Raw genomic sequence first — 18,696 nt, 5'->3', positions numbered from 1 at the left:
AAAAATAGAATGTGCCAGGGTGCACATCAAGATAGTGTTGCAAAGTGGTAGTTGATGCAGCCGCATTCACGTCTGAGTTTGGAACGTAGCGGTCTGTACGAAATATTTTACGAATGATACGGCGATGAAGAACTTGTAAAGCAATGTGAGTTCTTTGGAGCAGCCGATGACAAGCGGTTTTAACTTTTCACCAGTTGTGCTGGTGGCGAGCAGAGCCATTAGTCGGTCCTTCGCCTGCTTCCCACCTTTACAGGCATCCTTTTTCGACACCAAGGAATGGTTGGGGACGGCACGGAAGAAACGTCCAGTCCCGTCCGCATTGAATATGCTGGCTGGCTGGTATCCTTCGCGTGCGCGCGGAGGGCAGGCAATCATTGCAAACCTTGACTGTGCTCTGCAAGAGCGCAGCACCTTTACTACTGAGAACTGGGACCTGCGCTGTGAAACACACAGACAGTTTGATCTCTGATCGGTAATGAGACAGCTTCACTTGCAACGTGTAGACAGTCAATCACGAGAAGGAAATAATCATTTGGTGCGAAAGAAGAAAATAAAATAATTCACAGTCCTTCAGGGTGCGGCAGATCTGACCCACCATTCTTGGTGTGTGCGTCCGGGAGTATTTACTGCCATCATGTACAAACAGCTTTTGACCATTTCTTGTTGGACTCACAGTCTTGCAGGGTGCGGTAGATCTGATCCACCATGCTTGGTGTGTGCGTCCGGGAGTATTTACCGCCACCATATACAGGCAGCATTTGACCATTTCTTGTTGGACTCACAATCCTTCAGGGTGCGGTAGATCTACGTCTTCCCTACTTTCATCTTCTGTGGGATGTCCAGCACTTTCTCAAGGCTAAATATTGGGCCGGGGTAGCTACGGCAAGATGAATGATGAGCAGCACATATGCAGCTACCCAGGCCGACGGAGAATAGCGTATGATATGGGAAAGCGGGAACTTGATGCGTGTTCACTGGTCTAAGTATGATTCAAGGATCAGGGAGCGGGAACTATGCGTACGGTCTCATGGTTCATGCTGTTGCCGGGATACCTGGAAAGTCATGTGTGCGGGGGATACTGGAGTCATGTGTGCGGGGGATACTGGAGTGCTAGTAGAGAGGTTCAGTGATTCGTTGTCAACTCGTAAACGTAACGAGATCGATTTCGTTTTGTATTCGGCTCGTGCAGTGCCCAAAATAGGTTTAGTGACTCGTGCACAAGAAGACAGAGAGTCGCATCATGATTGCCATGGTAAATATGGTGGAGAGAAAATTTGAAAGCTTGGCACGCCAGTTGTCTTCCGCGCGGCCGTCTCGCACGACTTTTTCAGCTCGGTCCTTCGCTGCCCGGCTGGTGATGTCGCCCAGCTTCGGCTCCGACCGTGACAGGGCGTTGCCGATGTCCTGCCAAGCCTTATTCCCTTGCGGTAAGGCAAAAACGTGTTCATGTCCGGAGGACAAGATCAAGTTCAGCAAATTGATGTCATCTAAGACTGCAAATTTCCGAATTCTTCTGCATTCTACAGGAGTTGCTCCAGAGGGAGACACGGGGGTGGAGGGGGACGTTGGGGGAGCCTGCACTTCACTTGACATTGCGGAAAAAGGAAAGGAAAAATTCTTACCAAACACAACGAAAGTGAAAACGAAAGAATCGATAATCAACAAAGATAAAAAAAATTCAAAAAAGTCAAAAAGTTTTCACACTTTCTGGGGCAGATCGATCTCGGAGCTGCATACGAATCAGACAGGCCGGATTCGTAAAAACGAATCTTCTGAACGAGATGTCAACGAGACTCTAACCCGGACCGGGTGTCAGCACTCGTTTCGTTCATGAAAAACGAGTCACTGAACCTCTCTAGTTGCAGGGTGCACGCGGGGATACCGTGTACGGGAGTGGAGGCTTAAAACACTTGAAAGTTATGAACTGCCGGTACTGGAATCGTAGACGGTTGAACCTGGCTATCCTCTGAGCCCATTGCCTTCTGCTGTACATGTACATGTCTGTGTCTTGGTGTTGTACTCACTGTTCCCACTGCAGAGCGGCTGTAGTAAGTGGCCATTTTGACAAGAAGATCCGCTTCTGGGATATCAGGTATTTGAGAGGTTTTGACCCTGCCTGTTGCTGGTTTTGGTGCTTTGCGAAACAAACTCACTCACTGGCTGACGTATGTGCACTCTTGTGTGCGTGCCTTGAACCTTGAAACTGTCACCTACATGTCAAGGTGATGCCTCGTCTCAAAGAGGCAAGCTAGTTTGAGCCCCATCTTTCTTTTGTGTTGCATTAGATACTGGTGAAGTGTGAACTTCTGAGGACTGGTTGAGAATGGGGTTGTGGTGCTAGTGGACTCTCTCTCTCTCTCTCTCTCTCTCTCTCTCTCTCTCTCTCTCTCTCTCTATCTATCTATCTCTCTCTCTCTCTCTCGCGCTCTCTCTCTCTCCCGCTTATACAGCCGCAATGGCCCTAAAATCTGTACTCCAGAGCGGGAGGCATTCAATGTCACGAATAGAATGTGTTATGTATGTGTGTGTGCACATGTGTATGCAGTCATGTTTGTTTGTGTTTATTCATCCTTATTGTGTGTATCAGATCAGAGGCGAGTGCCAATGAGGTCTTACTTCAAGGTCGTGTAACATCCTTAGATCTCTCTCCTGGTGAGTTTTGCAACTTTTTGTTGCCAGTGTCCTATGCTATGTGGTCGGGTGTTTGTATTCGTAATGTTGAACAGAGGTGTAGACGAAAAGGCCTTCTAGAAACCAGACTACAGTATTGCCATCAGGACTCAAACCAGGACATTTATTAGAGTACTTCGAATTATATGCCAATGTTGTTGTTAGAGTAAGCTCTGGTCTATGGTGTAGTTGTTATCCGACCAAGATTCCCTCAACATTCTCTTTAGACTTGGATTGGAAGCACACACTACGTTTGACACTACTGAATTCTGATAATTTGACCAGCTGTGAAGGCAATATGCCGCTATCTCTTTTAGTGTTGCCCAAGACAGTCAGTTTCACTGAATACCACTACCTCTACTAGTATTGCGCTGACAGTCAGTTGCACTGTGCTGTGACAGCTGTATCAGTGGCTCTGCAAGCCTGCGTATTGTTATGTCGCTTCGAAGTAGGCTTTCGAATTCACCGTACTGTGCACTGCCATTCTGTATGACGGTGGAGTTTGAATCATGAAGCGGGCTCACCTTAAGTACTTCATTATACCACAGTGTGCATTTTTTAAAGTTTGGTTTGAAGTTCGTTTCAGCTGAATGGTCAGGAACGTTTTCCAGTTGTGCAGAAGATTTGAGTGATGCTGGTGGTGCTGCTGCTTGTGCTGTTGCTGTGTTACAGAAAAGACACTCCTTCTGAGCTGCTCAAGGGATGATATCTTGAAGGTGATAGATCTCAGGATGAACTCTGTTCTCCACTCACTGGGGTATGTGCTTTGACTGTTGATGTGCAGCATGCACTTGCTCTGATTGCTATGGCTGCTGAGACTGTAATACAGTGGCTGCAGTCTGCACAGCAAGAGTCCTGATTGCTGATAGTGCACAATACTATCGTAACCTCCGTACTAACCAAGTATTCCCCGATCCTTGCCGCATGCCATTGTGTACTGCAGTGTACTGTAGTGTAATGTGCGATGGATTCTCTAGTAGTATATTGCACACTAGCTTGCACATGGCAGTGTACATACATGTACACGTTATGTCACCCTGGTGCTGGAGGTTCCGTATCATCACAGGACACAGCCTGTACCCTGAATGCAGTCGCTTTGATCTTGTTCTCCGCTCTCGTTCTCATTTGATAGAGTTCCAGTTATTTACAACTGATTGAGTTTGTGATTGTGGTGGCTTTGTTGTTGTCGTTTTGTGTAGAGCGGACGGCTTTAAAGTAGCATCCGATTGTTCACGCTGCTGCTTCAGGTAAGACTTAGTCTCCGGTACTGAGCTATGTGTCTATATTGTAGCTAAGGTCTGATGCTTTCAATGCAAATACATGTACAGCATTAGATAAACCTTGTTTTGTTGACAGCATGTTGTTGGTTGACAGCATGTTTGGAACACAGTGATCTTACTACAACCTCAGTTGTTCAGATGGTCGTGAAGACCGGGGCTCTACCAACCGCGGAGGTTGTAGTAAGATCACGCACTGTTTATGAACATGGTGGTCTCCGCCTTGTTACATGCTGTCAACCAACAACATGTATAGCATTGTACGGGAGGGGAGGGGAGGGGGGGGGGCATCGCATGCCCAATTTTCAAGTACATGTTGCCAATGTCTGAATAGAGCAAGACATGGCATAAACTGCGGCCGTACTTCATGAAGTCCAATCACAAGCTACCACCCAGTACACCAGTACACCAGTGCACGGCAAGCAGTAGTCGCTGCTCTGGGGCTATGCTACACAGCGCTCAGCATTGGTTGACCCGTGCATTTGGATTCTGTTCCACTGCCCTGTACTATGGGGTACTAATAGTCGTCGCCAGAGCAGAGGAGTGAGCCACTCGAACAGTACACATTTCATGTACAGAGCAGAGGAGTGAGCCACTCGAACAGTACACATTTCATGTACAGAGCAGAGGAGTGAGCCACTCGAACAGTACACATTTCATGTACAGAGCAGAGGAGTGAGCCACTCGAACAGTACACATTTCATGTACAGAGCAGAGGAGTGAGCCACTCGAACAGTACACATTTCATGTACAGAGCAGAGGAGTGAGCCACTCGAACAGTACACATTTCATGTACAGAGCAGAGAAGTGAGTCACTCGAACAGTACACATTTCATGTACAAAGCAGCACAGTCTGCACCGGGTCAGGTCTATACTTCTTTCGTAATAATTTAGCACGGTGCAGCAGGCCTAGATGAGCGGCAGCCTGCATAAGTGCCAACTCACCGGACTCAATCGATCACACCAAGTAGAGCATAGCAGTGCCACCCTTTCGACGTATTGAACAGTACAGAACTAGTTGGTGCACATGCCGAATGCCGTATCCTCAACATGCTTCGACTACTGTGGAGTTCCACGTGCATGTGTGTACGTACTTGTACATTGTATGTTGAGCTGTGTGAACACTGAACAGCCTCTTCTGTCTGTAGCCGTGTCCTCTGGGTGATGTTCTCTTTCTTTCCTCCTCTATTCCCCCGGTATGCCTCTCTGTCTCTCTCTCTCTCTCTCTGTCTGTCTGTCTCTCTCTCTGTCTCTGTCGCTCTCCCTCTCTCTCTCCCTCTCCATACTCTTTCTCTGCAGTCCTGATGGCAAGTATGTTGCATGTGGCTCTCAAGATGGAAGTATATTTGTGTGGTCTTTGGCTAGCCAGAAGGTCGAGAAAGTTATCAAAGAACACAGGTAAGTAGAGCCTTTTTTTCTTCATGTATTCCATCTGCTGCTGCCTGTATTCACTGTCGTACTGTACCTTGCAAACCAAAATTTAAGCCGCAACAAAATTTAAGCCTCGAAGGCCTAGTTCGAAATAGCTGAAAAATTGAAAATTAGTGGTGAAACGAATGTCAAAACCTAGTAGCCGAATATTCTTTGGCTTAACGAACAAATGAACGAATATTCTTTTGGTAATACAGATGACATCACATGCCCTCCTCTCAGTCATTTGATGGACATTGTCATTATTATTAGGTATGACAAACAGCAGTGCCACATAAAATGCACTGTCACATAAGGCTACTTCGAAGTTCACACATGTTATGTGTAACATTGGCAGTCCAGTATGCACACACATGTGCAAAGATGCAGTACAAAGTCACAGGCAGGCTGTATGAACTGCACTGTACTGTGTTAGGCATGCATCTACATGTATGTACCAAATAGATATGCGCCGAACATTATGTTGAATTAGAGTATGTAATGGGTGGCTTGTCCATTGCTATCGATTCAGTCCAAATGTGCACCACTCAGAGCAGGATCTCGGTCAGTTCTCCGCCGAGTTCAAACATTCAAGTATGTGGATGATTGCCGAGAAGCTGGGCTTTCCAATGATGCAATCACTTTCGCGATACAAAGTTGTGAGCTGTTGCTATCGCGATCGCAGTTTCAGTCATGGCAATGTTTGCATTCAGAACGCACTTGCACAATCTATACCGGGGATTGATGGAGAATGCCGATGTTGGGGGCTTCGAATCAGGGGTGTAAGTGAATTGCCAAGGTACAGGTAGCCTTGCGAATAACAACCCTCGATGGTGCATGAGAAAAGTGTCGTTGTAAGTGTGCAGTCAAATGGTCGCTTGGTCTGAAGATTGTGTCGTTATTTGCGAGTTGGTATTCCCGAGGTCGACTGTACAGTGCATATTCATCACTTCTCTGCTCATGATGTCATTTTCTTTTGTTGCCCATTCTGTGCTTTTTGTTGCAATGTTTCTTTGACAGTGCGTCAGTTCTTACTGTAGCATGGCATCCAAGTGGTGACTTCATGGTGTCTGGCGAGAAGAACAAGAGATGTATTGTTTGGCGGGAGCGCTGCTGATTGCACTGCCGCACCAACACATCCACCGCGATGCTGTTGTGTGCACTCTCACGAGAGCCGCGCAAGCCGTCTCTTGGCGTACTAACAGACTTGTGACCAGTTATCTTTCCACGGATTCTAACCTATTCTTCAGTCTTGCAGCTGGCTGCGACTGTTTATCTCTTCACTGTTGTTGTTGTTGTAATAGTAGCTTGTAACGTCATCTTAGTTGTATGTTTGTTTGCTTACCATCCTATGACAGGTTTCCTCGGTTGAGGCACACGTGCCGTGCCACTGCTTTAAAACTATTTTCTCTGCCGTTCATACTTTGATTGCTTTTAGTATAACCCTGTGGCGTTTTCAATGTTGTGAGTACATGTCTGTACTTGCGTTTGTATCGCATTCTTTATCCGATTGAAGTGCTATGTCTTTTGATGGTTATTTGTTCAATGCGGCTGGTGCCTGTTCCATGGTAACCTTGATGTCTCTCGCTTAGTGCATTCATGTTCATGCTTTTTATTGTGATTAGGGCCTCTTTCATGAAGGTGATATATGATGCTGCTTTGCACTGCTACTGCTGCTGTCTTGACCGCTACTTGCTGCATTGTATCCTCACGCGCTATGACCTGCTCTCTGCTCTTCGGCCGTTCGGGTGTACTTCAAGTAGGTACACAAGTAGGCGCACGGCGTGTCTTTTAGTTCTATCCAGTCTCTTCACCTCTGCTGCTGCTTTAGGCAGATGACGACGGTGCCACCTTACTTTCTCTTGGTGGTGTCATTGTTGTTGTCATCGTCGTCGTCGTTGTTGTTGTTGTTGCCGCCATTGTTGGTACCGCCGCTGACCTCATCCCAGGTGTTACCTATTCTTTTACTTTTTATTATTGTTATTCCATATCCTATTCAAGATCTATTTTCGTCTCTCTACTCTCCACTCACTATTCTATTGTTAGATCTTGGTTCCCGTTTGGTGTGCCTGTGTAACCAGGGTAACCGTGACGGTTGTGTTGACCATGTTACCAGTTTGGCTCTTGCGTTCCTCGATCACTGGAGTTTTGTGAAATTGGAAAGGCAAGAACACGAACCATGGTCAGCCATAGGGTTGGAAGTATTTCGTGCAGACATTGCATTGCAATGAGTTCATTGTCATGTCGGTCAGTTGTTGCCCGGGTTATTTTTTAAACACTTCTCCCTGGCTGCAGCTTCAACTAACTTGCTGAATTATTTTTGTCTGGAAATGGCATAGCCGCATAGGCTATCATAACCAGGGAGTCGTGAAATACGTATTGCACGACTCCCTGATCATAACCATAAGCAATCATAACTCTTGCCATAACCTGATAACTGGCATATTATGTAATAATTATTAGTTACTTGTCACTGGCAAGGGACGCACAACAGATGACTTACAAACTCGCCATCGGCGAACAGTCGTTTACTAAAACAAATCCTGCTGCGAATATTTTTTTGCGTTGCCAAAATAAAAATTCAAAATTGTCTTCGCTCAGCAAAATACATCTTTCAAATATCTTACAAACAAGATTAACTCTCAGCTGTGACCTTGTTAGACGGTGTGTCCATTGAGTCTTGTCAATACTGTGCATTTCATGCATCGACCAATCTCCAGCCTTTTTGTCTCTTCAATTGTGAATTCGAAATATACTAGTGTTGCACTGGGGATCTGAGCTTGCTGGTATCATGGCAGTGCTCTTGGAGACCTCTGTTGGGGACATCGTGGTGGACTTAATGCTGGAGGAGCGACCCAAAGGTATACGCTTCTTGCTTCTTCACTTTCATGTTGCTTTCCAGCAAACGGATGCTATTCACTAATGTGATCATCAAGGCTGAAGCCCCAGTCCAGTATTTATTTGGGGTGGGTGGGTGGTGGTGGAGCCAGAGGACGTACATCTAAGCTATGCTCTAACCAATGTACACACGCACGCATGCACACACACACACACTTTCACACACACACACACACACACACACACACACACACACACACACACACACACACACACACACACACTTTCACACACACACACACTTTCACACACACTTTCACACACACACACACACACACACACACACACACACACACACACACACAATACAATACTATACAATATTGCCCATCCGGAGGTGATGGCAGGTCCTGAAAGGCCCGACAGTGTTTCAGTCACGGGGAACAGAACGAGTGGCGAGTGAGGTCCTGGCGACGGCGAAAATCTCGGCCGCAGTGGCACCTGAAATCCCGAGGCACAAGTTTAGGCGGCTGGATGGTGTTGCAGGCCAGTCTCCATGCACGACGGTCCTCGGCTAGGCTGTACCAGTCATTGATGTGGCGTTCCTCTAGGTCAATCACGATGTTGTCACGCCAGCGCTTGCGTGGCCCGTGGCGAGGGCGCGTCTTCTGGAGCTCACCAAACAATACGCACTTCGGTATTCTGTCGTCCGACATGTGTCCGACATGCCCCAGCCAGCGAAGTCCTCAGCATCTCCACCATTGATCGCCCCGCGACTGAAACACTGCCCAGGGGCGTCGGACACGGTACGGTCACTACGGTATTGACCGTACCACTTTTTTTCCCCAGGTACCCTGTGAATCAATAAAATACACTGATCTGGGATCTAAATTTCCAAAACTTTCGGCTCAGCCACCACTCCCCCACGAGTGAAATGTGCTTCAGATGGCTGACCGTACCACACTAAAATACCGTCCGACGCCCCTGCTGCCACTACAAAAAAGATGTGCTCACGCGGTTTGCTTGCAAGGCAAACGAGCGAGGCCTTGGGGGACCCTTTCCTTGTCTTCTCCACACGGAAAGGGCCCCAGAACGGCGGGGGAGATCTTGGGAGTAGAGCTCAAGAAAACACAACTGTCTCCTACAGACACTACTACACCCCCCACCACCACCACACACACACACACACACCTTTCGCCAGGAACTTAACAATTTCATTCATCTTGGGCACCCTGTAAGAAGACCTTAGGGTCTGTTGGGAATGCCCAAGTAAAATAATAAAATACAATACAATACCTATGATACAGCTGCTGCTACTACGATGTATCGCTACGCCACCCTCCACCTCTTAGACTTAGAGGGTCAGTGCTAGTGAAAAATACTTTGAGCGCGCCGAAAGCAGTGATGCGATGCATCCTGTGGCACTAATACCAGCACCTGTATTGTGTGCGCCTGCCTGTGCATCGCTTTTCTTTTCTGTAGCTTGTTTGAATTTCCTGAAGCTGTGCAAGATGAAGTATTACAACTACTGTCTTTTCCACACTGTCAAGGTAAGTGCACTGCATGCACTCCATACTACAGTTGCGCTTGGTGAAACCCGACCAGATGTGCATGTTTGGCGCCCTCAACTTGCACGGCTCTTGGCCCCCTGGACACAGTACGAATGCGGCTGCATGTACACTTGTACCATTGCCGTGATGTCATCGGAACTGGTGCAGGGTGCCAGTTTTGCACTTTGGGTCAGATTTCACTGAGCGCAACCATACATGTAATTGCCTATCATAAGCATTCACCACTGGTATCGTTGATGCTACTAGCTACTAGTATTCCAGCGGACTGATTGCCAGGGGCTACACACCCTGGATAAATGATTCTCTCATCCACGTGGTGTTTGCGTTTCAATATGCGTTTCCCGTTCGAAGTTTTCTATTGGCACTAGATTGCTGGTGACCACCAGGCTGGTAGCCTCATACAATCGGTCACCTGTAGCAGGTGTTGACAATTGAACTCTGTGCATGTGTGTGTTTGTGTGTTTGTATGTGTGTGTGTGTGTGTCTGTCTGTCTGTCTGTCTGTCTGTCTCTGTGTCTGTCTGTCTGTCTGTGCCTGTGTGCATGTGTCTTTATGTGTCTGTGTGCATGTGTCTGTTTGTGTGTGTGCTCGTGTGCGTATCTGCATGTGTGCACGTCCGTGTGTGCATGTGTGCTTCCATGGATTTGGGCATACGTGTGTATCATCTCTTGCTGCCCTGCGGCTTGTTAGGCAAACTTTGTGGCACAGGCCGGTGATCCCAGTAATACGGGAGATGGAGGGACCAGCATTTGGGGGTAAGATTTCAACACACTAACATGAGTTCCATTGCCATTGGTGTCAGTCTGACTGGAGGCTTTGCGTAGTGTTGAATATCGGAATTCCTGATCATTTGTCTTGACTGCTTAAGGAGAATGCCTGGTGTCTGCAAACATGTCACTGATTGCCGCACTCTCCTCTTGTGGATCCTCCTGTGTGTACTGTATTGTGTGTGTACTGTCTGTATTGTGTGTGTACTGTCTGTATTGTGTGTGTACTGTATTGTGTGTCTACTGCATTGTGTAAACTGTATTGTGTGTGTAATGTATTGTGTATATTACATTCAGTTTGCGTGATGGTGACAGTCAGCGGTTTTTCGCCGCTGAGAAGACACCGCGTATCAAGCACACTAATATCGGCTGCTTGTCCATGGTCAACGACGGCAATGGCCGACACTCCTCGCAGGTCAGTTGCAACTTGCAGGTGTCTGTGTTGAAATGCAGTGCAGTGTTGCAAGCTGGTTTCCAGCAGTGATTTATGCATATACTCTGTGTGTGGTGATGTTTGAATGCCCTGTCCTCTGCTGGGTATGGTCTAGATATATCTCAGCACGTCGTATGGGATACTGTTCTGTTCGTGAACTCTCGTCTAAAGTGTCGGTATTGACGGCGTAGTCATAGCATCTAGGGGACACCACAAGATTATAGTATGCCGAACCATGTGCAGTTCGATCCAGATTTGGAAGTTCTACGTGATCCAATGTCTCCGCAAGTTGCGATCACGGACTTGACCTACTGACCCCGAAACGCGGTCCAAACTAGCGATGCCATCTGTAAGGGCGCCTAAATCAGCCCCACTCCAAGGACTACTGGACTAGACAGCCCGGGAGCAAAACCCACATCGTTTCACGTTGCAGATACCCGTGTTGTCTCCCTGGATGCTTAACTTCCCTGACCCTGGTATTGGAGTATGCGCAAGATGAGTTGTATTGTTGCTGCTGCTGCTGCATGTGTGTTACAGTGGTTCATTAGCCTGGGTGCTGAGCTAGACTACCTGGATGCTCAGGAGCACACTGTCTTTGGAGCGGTGTCGGAGGGGATGGACGCACTGCAGAAGCTGAACGAGGCGTACTGTGACAAGGAGGGAAGACCGTACCGGGATATTAGGTAAGCTGGCGTAGGACCTATGTGTACGTGTGTTAGCAAATTATCTCTCCTACGCGGGCGATCTGGGACCAGGCACTGCCCGTAACTGTCTGTAACTCTGAACCACGTACGTTTTAATTGGGTAGAGCCAGAGATCCGGTATATGACACCACTATTTCCACTAATATTGGCGAAAGAGTAGTAATAATTCCACTAAACCTTGTCCACGGGGTGCCCGGTAGACTGAGGTGGCTGTAACTTGGAGGTCCGAATAAGGGAGGTACGAGTGTGCACTGTATAATATGTATGTATTGGTACAAAGGGAAGGTTTTGCTTCAAGCCACTTCCAAGCCCGCTTTATCTTCCATTGCTACAAGAACAGTCATTGGTTTTCAGGTGGCATTTTGTTGATTTCATTCCAGACTATCCCGGTGCTATGCTCGGTTTACTTTGAAATCCATGTACATTTGTATGGGGAAAGTCTGGTCGTATTACTGTGCTGGTTTTTAACATGCAGTATGTGTCGGTAGTAGTTGCTGCTATTGCCATGTGTGTGTCACTAGTGTTCTGGGTGACTTCTATCATTCCTTACGGCTTTACATTTACTTGCACCGTTTGTGTGTGTGTGTGCGTGCGTGTGTGCATGCATGCGTGTGTGTGCTTGTGACCTGCTCTGGGACCCTTGCCTTTGCTACTGGATGACGTGGCCTTTCTTTCCTGTCCATTCTTGATTTCCTTTGTGCTTTTCATTTGTGTTCTGTTTACCTGCTGACAGGATAAACCACACGGTTGTTCTGGATGACCCGTATCCAGACCTGGATGGCCTGCACATTCCGTCACGGTCACCGTCTCCTTCAGCAGAACAGCTCAAGGTACAGTAAAACCTGGTTTAAGCGACCACCCCACGGTGCAAGCAAAAGCGGTCGTTAAAGCCAGGTCTTTAGAAACAGGTCCCACCGTGTCTGTGTAGAACTGTCGGTGCATGGAAAAACAGCCGTTAAGAGCATGTGGTCCCTAAACCCAGAGGTCCCTAAACCCAGAGGTCGCTTACACCAGGTTTTACTGTACTTACTTGATCTTTTAGCTTTACCAACACGTGATGGCATGACCTTACTATCTGACACTGTACGTTGTATGGCGTCCATTCTTCAGATTGGGGGCAGAGGCAGGCGTTTGATTGGGTTTTGCTTGAAATGCTGATGGTTACCTACAATTGTTGTATGATACTGCCTGAAGGTGAAATTGTTATGTCCGTCAGCCCTCTCCCCGCTCACTACAATTAATTTTTTAAAGATCATTTCCATACCTCTGTACACATTGTGTTACATGACCCAAACTGAGAATAGCTGTATACCATTTTTTCAACACCCCTCTACCCCGTGCTTATATTGGAGACCGCGCTTATATTGGAGACCGTGCTTATATTTTTTCAACCAATACATCCATACAGAGCAAGAAGAAATACATGCTAGATATCATGCATGCAGCATTGATTCCACCAAGACCGTGCTAATAATAGAGACTGTGCTTATAATGTTTCGAAGGGTGCTCACAGTGTGCTAGTATTAGAGACTGTGCTAGTAATGGAGACCTGTGCTTATAATAGAGAATATACGGTACGTGCATGCTGTTGTGTTGTACATGTACCTGTGCAGAGTAGTCGTATCGGTGCAGATGAAGACCTCGATGATAACCAGGGCCTGACGGCGGAGGAAATCGAGGAGAAGATTGCCGAGCAGGAGACGGCTGCGCACACGACTGTGTTGGAGATGGTGAGACTTGTCCCATGTTGCTGTTGCTGTTGCTGTTGCAGTTGCAGTTGCTCTCTCAAGTCATGCCAGCCTGGCTGCACGGCACACCAATGCTTTGGAAAATATCTGTACAGTTGCGCTCGCTGGAATCTGACCCAAAGTGCAAAGCTTGCGCCCTGGACCAATTCCAATTACATCATTGCATTTGACTATTTGTACATTTAGCCACATTCGTGCCACCTCCAGGGCGTCAAGGGCCGTGCAAGTTGAGGACAGCAATATGCACTCTTGGTGGGATTTCAGCGAGCACAACTGTATTTACAACTGCCTTACAGTGTAATTCATTGTTGTTGTTCAATTTCTTTTTTGCTTGTATTCCACCTGATGCGAAGGTATTGAAAGTACTATATTTTGTAGTGGAAAACGTTTTTGAAAAATGTTGATTGCAAGGAGCTTGAAACTTATTCTTTTCGTGAGTGCGATTGCATTATTTTTGTCTTCAAGTAATACTACCGTATTGTATTTGAAGTACTTTTGAAAAGGTTTGGCTGCCTGTGGTGGTATTAAGTAAGCATAGATACTCCTTTGGTTTTGTACAAGCTATGTATTTTGATTTTATGGTTATATTCTTGTACTCTTGTAGGTTGGGGACATCCCGGATGCCGATGCCAAGCCACCCGACAACGTTCTGTTTGTTTGCAAGCTGAATGCCGCCACAACGTCTGAAGATCTCGAGACCATTTTCTCTCGGTTTGGCACGATTCTCAGGTACAAGGAAGAGGGTTCCTGCATGTGTGCAGGTGTGTGCGCGCACGTGTGTGTGTGTGTGTTTGTGCGTCAATGGGCTACTTCTCTGCGTGCGTGCGTGCGTGCGTGCGTGTGTGTGTGTGTGTGTGGTGTCTTTGTTCCCGTAGTCAGCTTAGACAACATAGCTTGCAATTGAGACACATGTACGTGTGTTGGTGTAATGACTTTATCTTGAGGCAAAGCAATCACGTATGCTTTGATCATGTGACTATCACGGTGTCATTACTCTCCGCAGTTTGACTCACCGTTACTGATTCTCTGCATCTTGGTTTGTCTTCGTAAATAGTTTCATTTTTTTGACTGTCTTATGCAGCTGTGAGGTGATTCGAGACAAGAAATCTGGCGAATCTTTGCAGTACGCTTTCGTCGAGTTTGAGCGTGTGAGTACTTTTTGTACAGGCATGCGGCCAGAATGTCACGTCACTGTTCTGTTGACTTTCCGTACAGTCTATGTTGGACTGTGTTGGCCATTGAAAGAGACCGTGTGCACCATGCTATTGTGATTTCATCTGTACATATTTTCTAGGTGAAGCGGCTGCTTTCGGGAGAATTGTGATGCTTTGCAGATCTACAAAACCATGCAACGCCCATTTCGTCCTACCGGGTTCTACGGATTATGTCCACACTTTATGATTGTGTACCCGGTCTAAATTATAGACACTGCACTGGTTAGACACCAGTATATGGTGTGTGCCCTGCCCCTGGGTTATCCTATCACTGGCTGCTCATGGTTGCTCTCCACTCTGCTGTGTTCACTGCTCTCTCATGCAGCCCGAAGACTGTGAAGATGCCTACTTCAAGATGGACAACGTGCTTATCGATGAGCGACGTATCCATGTTGACTTCAGCCAGTCTGTTGCGAAGGTCAAGGGTGGAGTGAACTCATGTAAGTGATTAGCTCTGCCCACTGGTGTGCATCACAGGGTAATTTTCAAAACCATCTAAGATAATCTTCAAATCTTCATTCCTCCCATAATGACTTTGGCTCCAATCAGCGACTGTGTTTGCTATAGGTAAAATCTGATCCAGTCTCTGACCAAGACCTGAGCATGCTTCAACCTCCGTGGATACTGTTGCCCTGCACACTGCACACCACACGTCTCTGGCACTGAACATGCTCTAGCAGTTCACTACACACGTGAACTTCCTGCAGGTTTACTCTAGAAGGAGCTCACTGATCTGAACGATCCGCTTTTTATTTCTCGATTCACATGCCACAATTTGAGTCTGATTTTTGATTTTCTTGTACTTGGGCCTTACTTTGTTCAGTAACGGCCGGAAAGAACAAACCCGAATTCAAGCTGAAGAACCGTGACAGGCGTGGCAATGATAAGTGAGTATGATGACACCGCGGCTTGTTTGTGATCATAGCTGCTTTGAATGCCTAGATCAGTCGAGCCTTGTCAAGTAGTCTGCCTCGGGCTGCCTGGCTTGAAGCACATCGTACCGACGTTTGCTTTGCACATTGACATCCTTTGCCGTGTTCAAAGCATGTTTATGAATCTACCAGCCACATTACATACAAACTTTGGAGTGATACGTGCAACTGCAACCTATTCGCGTACATGTATCTGCTGTATCCAGCATTCAGTGTTACTTGAAGTAGGAGTTTTTAGGCTTGGTAACCTGGTTGGTTTGGTTATCCCTGTTGGTCTTCTTATTTGTCCTCATCGCCTGCCATTGTCGTTATTGTTGCTGTTTTCGTCATCGCCATGGTCGTCTTTCTGGATCTTCAACAGATATAAGATGGTGTTTGATGATCTGGACACTGCTGCTTTGGTGGCAGAGGACCTTTCTTCAGCCAAGCAGTCACGCAAGTCACACAAGGTGAGCCTTTTGGATTGGTGTTGTCTCCATCATAAACTCATGGTTTTGGACTTCTTAACCCTTTACCATCCGACCTAAAATATGCAGGGAGCGACCGCCCGGCACCAGCCGGTCATAACTTATCGATTCAAGTACGCACGGATGGTAAAGGGTTAAGTACTAGCTAGTATTGTCATTTTTATGATGCAATGCTCCTTGCACGAGTGATTTACAATGTTTGTAATGGGTATCAATACATCACATGTGTTTCCTTGCGCTAATTTATACAAGATCAAATGGATCGCATGGGGATTTGTCCACTGCAGGTCCAGAATACGTCTGATAATACGTGTACACCGCGCGGAGCATCATTAAAAAATTGACGTCAACTTGAAATTCTGTCGGGACAGCACTGATAGTGAAGTTGCACACTCTTGGAGGTTGTGTACTCTTGGTTCACACACTGATCCGCAAGCCCATATCTGTTTGAGCTGTCGTATTGGGTAATGACCTGAACAGATATTGGAGCTTCTGTATCCTGAACGTGGCAAGTCTACACAGGGTGGGGGAGATAGCATATTTTGATGTGCTCCTGGGATCTGTAGCATGTTGAAATGCTGACTAACCGTGCCTCCATGCTTTTCTTCTATCTCGCACCCTTGTTACAGAAACACGATCACAGTGAAGGTGATAGCAGGAAGTCCAGCCGCTGGGACAGCAAAGACCGCCATCGATCCAGATCTCCGCACGATGCCAAGAACGAATCAAGACATCACCGAGCTGAGGAGGACCGTCACCATCGAGCGCCTGGCAGCAGTAGCAGTCACTCAGCAAGCAGCAGTGGCAGATCAGAGCGACAGCGCGATGACACCAGTCGACATCGTCACTCTGACAAGGACTATGATCGACACAGATCACGTGACGGCGAAGATCACCACGGTGATTCCCATCGTCACCGTGGTAGCGACGACCGCGATCACCATCGGCATGGAAACAGCAGCCATTCTCGAGATGAGAGGTATCGTGATCGAGGCGCCGACTCTCACCGTCGACACAGATGAACACAGTCTGAGCCATTGCTCCCCTAGGCTGTTTTTTTTTAGCGTTTCTCTCGAGAATGTGTGCAAGCACATTGACACACACACACACACTTGTCTTCTCAGAAGGGTGCATGGATCCTTTTGGTACGCTGAGGCTGAGATGATGGCGTCTTTGAAAAAGCCCTGCGCCGTTGACCGACGAATTCTGAAAGACCCCAACCACTATGCATCATATTGCTATGACCGTAGACACTGAAGACTTCCTTTCGCCGAAGGATGTCCCTAGCTCTTGAACAGACTCTGAATGGCCAGTCGGTGTGAATTGGTGGACATGTGTCAGGATTCGCCTTTACCTGGAGGATCTGATTGTGTGCTATGAACTCGTACTGTAGCATGGTGCGCGGTGTGCCTGCTGGCTGGAAGTGAGCAGGTTACTTAGTATTGGTGTTGAGCAAATGCCAGCGATTGTCTGGGATATTGGCACTGCTGGTGTGCATTGTGCATGCTGCCGCTCTGGAGACCTGCAAGTGTGCACTGGCCACCAGTCACTGCATGCCCGTACCAACATGCGTCCCCGTTCTATGTGGACTGACTTGGTGGAACATGCTCATGTGCAGTTCAGGCTAGGCATTCTCACGCCGCATGCTTAAAACAACTCCGAGCGAATGTCCTTTCGATAGCGCTGCCGCTATCTCCAAAACACTGCGCTGACTGTGCTAGCCCGCAGCATTGGGTGTGAATACCCTGTGTACAGGTTATTACCTGCTGCAGCCTGCTACCTACAGGTATGTGTGCGTGTGTGCATGCATGCGTGTGCGGATGCACTTGTACTATAGCCTAGGGTGCCTTCATGGATTGTACATGGATATTGATTCACTCAGAGTGGTGATCTCACCACAACTCTCAACTTACTATAATTATTTTGAGCTATCACATATTTCAGGTCATGCAGCAGCCATTGGACTCGCTGGGAACGTGTGATGCTAAAGTCAATAGCTACTTCTTGATTGTTACCTTTTTGTGTTTTCTTTTGGTTATTGCCTGGCAATGCACCACACTGAACTCCTTCGCACCGTATACCTATGTACTTGTAGCTGTCAGGGAGTAGCAATGGGTATTCACTATTCAATGTTTTCAAAGTTGACAGCAGGGTATTCTTGTGCTCCCTGGGGGCTGTGTTTGTACAGTAATGATCATGTCACTACAATCATTATCTGTGCAATTTAGCTGCTTGTACCTAATGATTGCTATGTCTGCTGGCAGAAAAACTGTGAAACACGGCTTTTTTCTGCAAGAAAAAGCGGTGGTTGAGGGAATTGTGTGTCATTACATGTATAATGGTGGTGTGTATGCCGGACTTCTAATGCTCCTGGATACAAACAACTGAAACATCTGAAACAAATAGCCGTGGTTGGCTATAAAAACCCTGCAATCGCCACGCAAAGTGGTCATTGGCTACCCCAGCCATGTATTGCTTGGAATAAAATAAATAATACATAAATGGTGTGTTTGTGTCTGCGTTCATGCATTTCTGTGTGCATTTGGATGTGTTTGTGTGTGTGTGTGTGGGGGGGGGGTGCACGCGTGCATGTGGGTTTGTGTGTGTGCGTGGTGTGTGTGTGTGTGTGTGCGTGGTGTGTGTGTGTGTGTCAGTGTGCATATGT

General features: G+C 47.1%; 2 protein-coding genes across 2 annotated transcripts in view; both read left to right on the top strand.

Moving 5' to 3' along the window:
- Positions 1 to 7,434, top strand: part of LOC135808270 (autophagy-related protein 16-1-like) — a gene marked incomplete in the record, with an annotated part of 19,379 nt that extends 11,945 nt beyond the window's left edge. Inside the window, 6 exon segments of the mRNA XM_065321436.1 lie at positions 2,039 to 2,092; positions 2,588 to 2,652; positions 3,343 to 3,427; positions 3,870 to 3,917; positions 5,247 to 5,345; positions 6,378 to 7,434. Of these exon segments, the coding sequence (XP_065177508.1) occupies positions 2,039 to 2,092; positions 2,588 to 2,652; positions 3,343 to 3,427; positions 3,870 to 3,917; positions 5,247 to 5,345; positions 6,378 to 6,474 (448 nt within the window).
- A 496-nt stretch (positions 7,435 to 7,930) lies between these two features.
- LOC135808268 (peptidyl-prolyl cis-trans isomerase-like 4) lies at positions 7,931 to 18,533 on the top strand. Its single transcript, XM_065321435.1, has 13 exons — positions 7,931 to 8,218; positions 9,678 to 9,745; positions 10,457 to 10,521; positions 10,831 to 10,948; positions 11,504 to 11,649; positions 12,404 to 12,500; positions 13,284 to 13,400; positions 14,023 to 14,147; positions 14,500 to 14,566; positions 14,958 to 15,072; positions 15,456 to 15,519; positions 15,926 to 16,013; positions 16,661 to 18,533. Exons 1-13 carry the CDS (start codon positions 8,149 to 8,151, stop codon positions 17,051 to 17,053), a joined length of 1,533 nt encoding a protein of 510 aa, XP_065177507.1. The 5' UTR covers positions 7,931 to 8,148; the 3' UTR covers positions 17,054 to 18,533.
- The last annotated feature ends 163 nt before the right edge of the window (positions 18,534 to 18,696 follow it).

Source organism: Sycon ciliatum, chromosome 2 (genome assembly GCF_964019385.1).
Source record: "Sycon ciliatum chromosome 2, ocSycCili1.1, whole genome shotgun sequence".
NCBI lineage: Eukaryota > Metazoa > Porifera > Calcarea > Leucosolenida > Sycettidae > Sycon > Sycon ciliatum.
The sequence above is the reverse complement of the archived record's forward strand: the minus strand, read 5'-3'. Positions and strand labels throughout refer to the sequence as shown.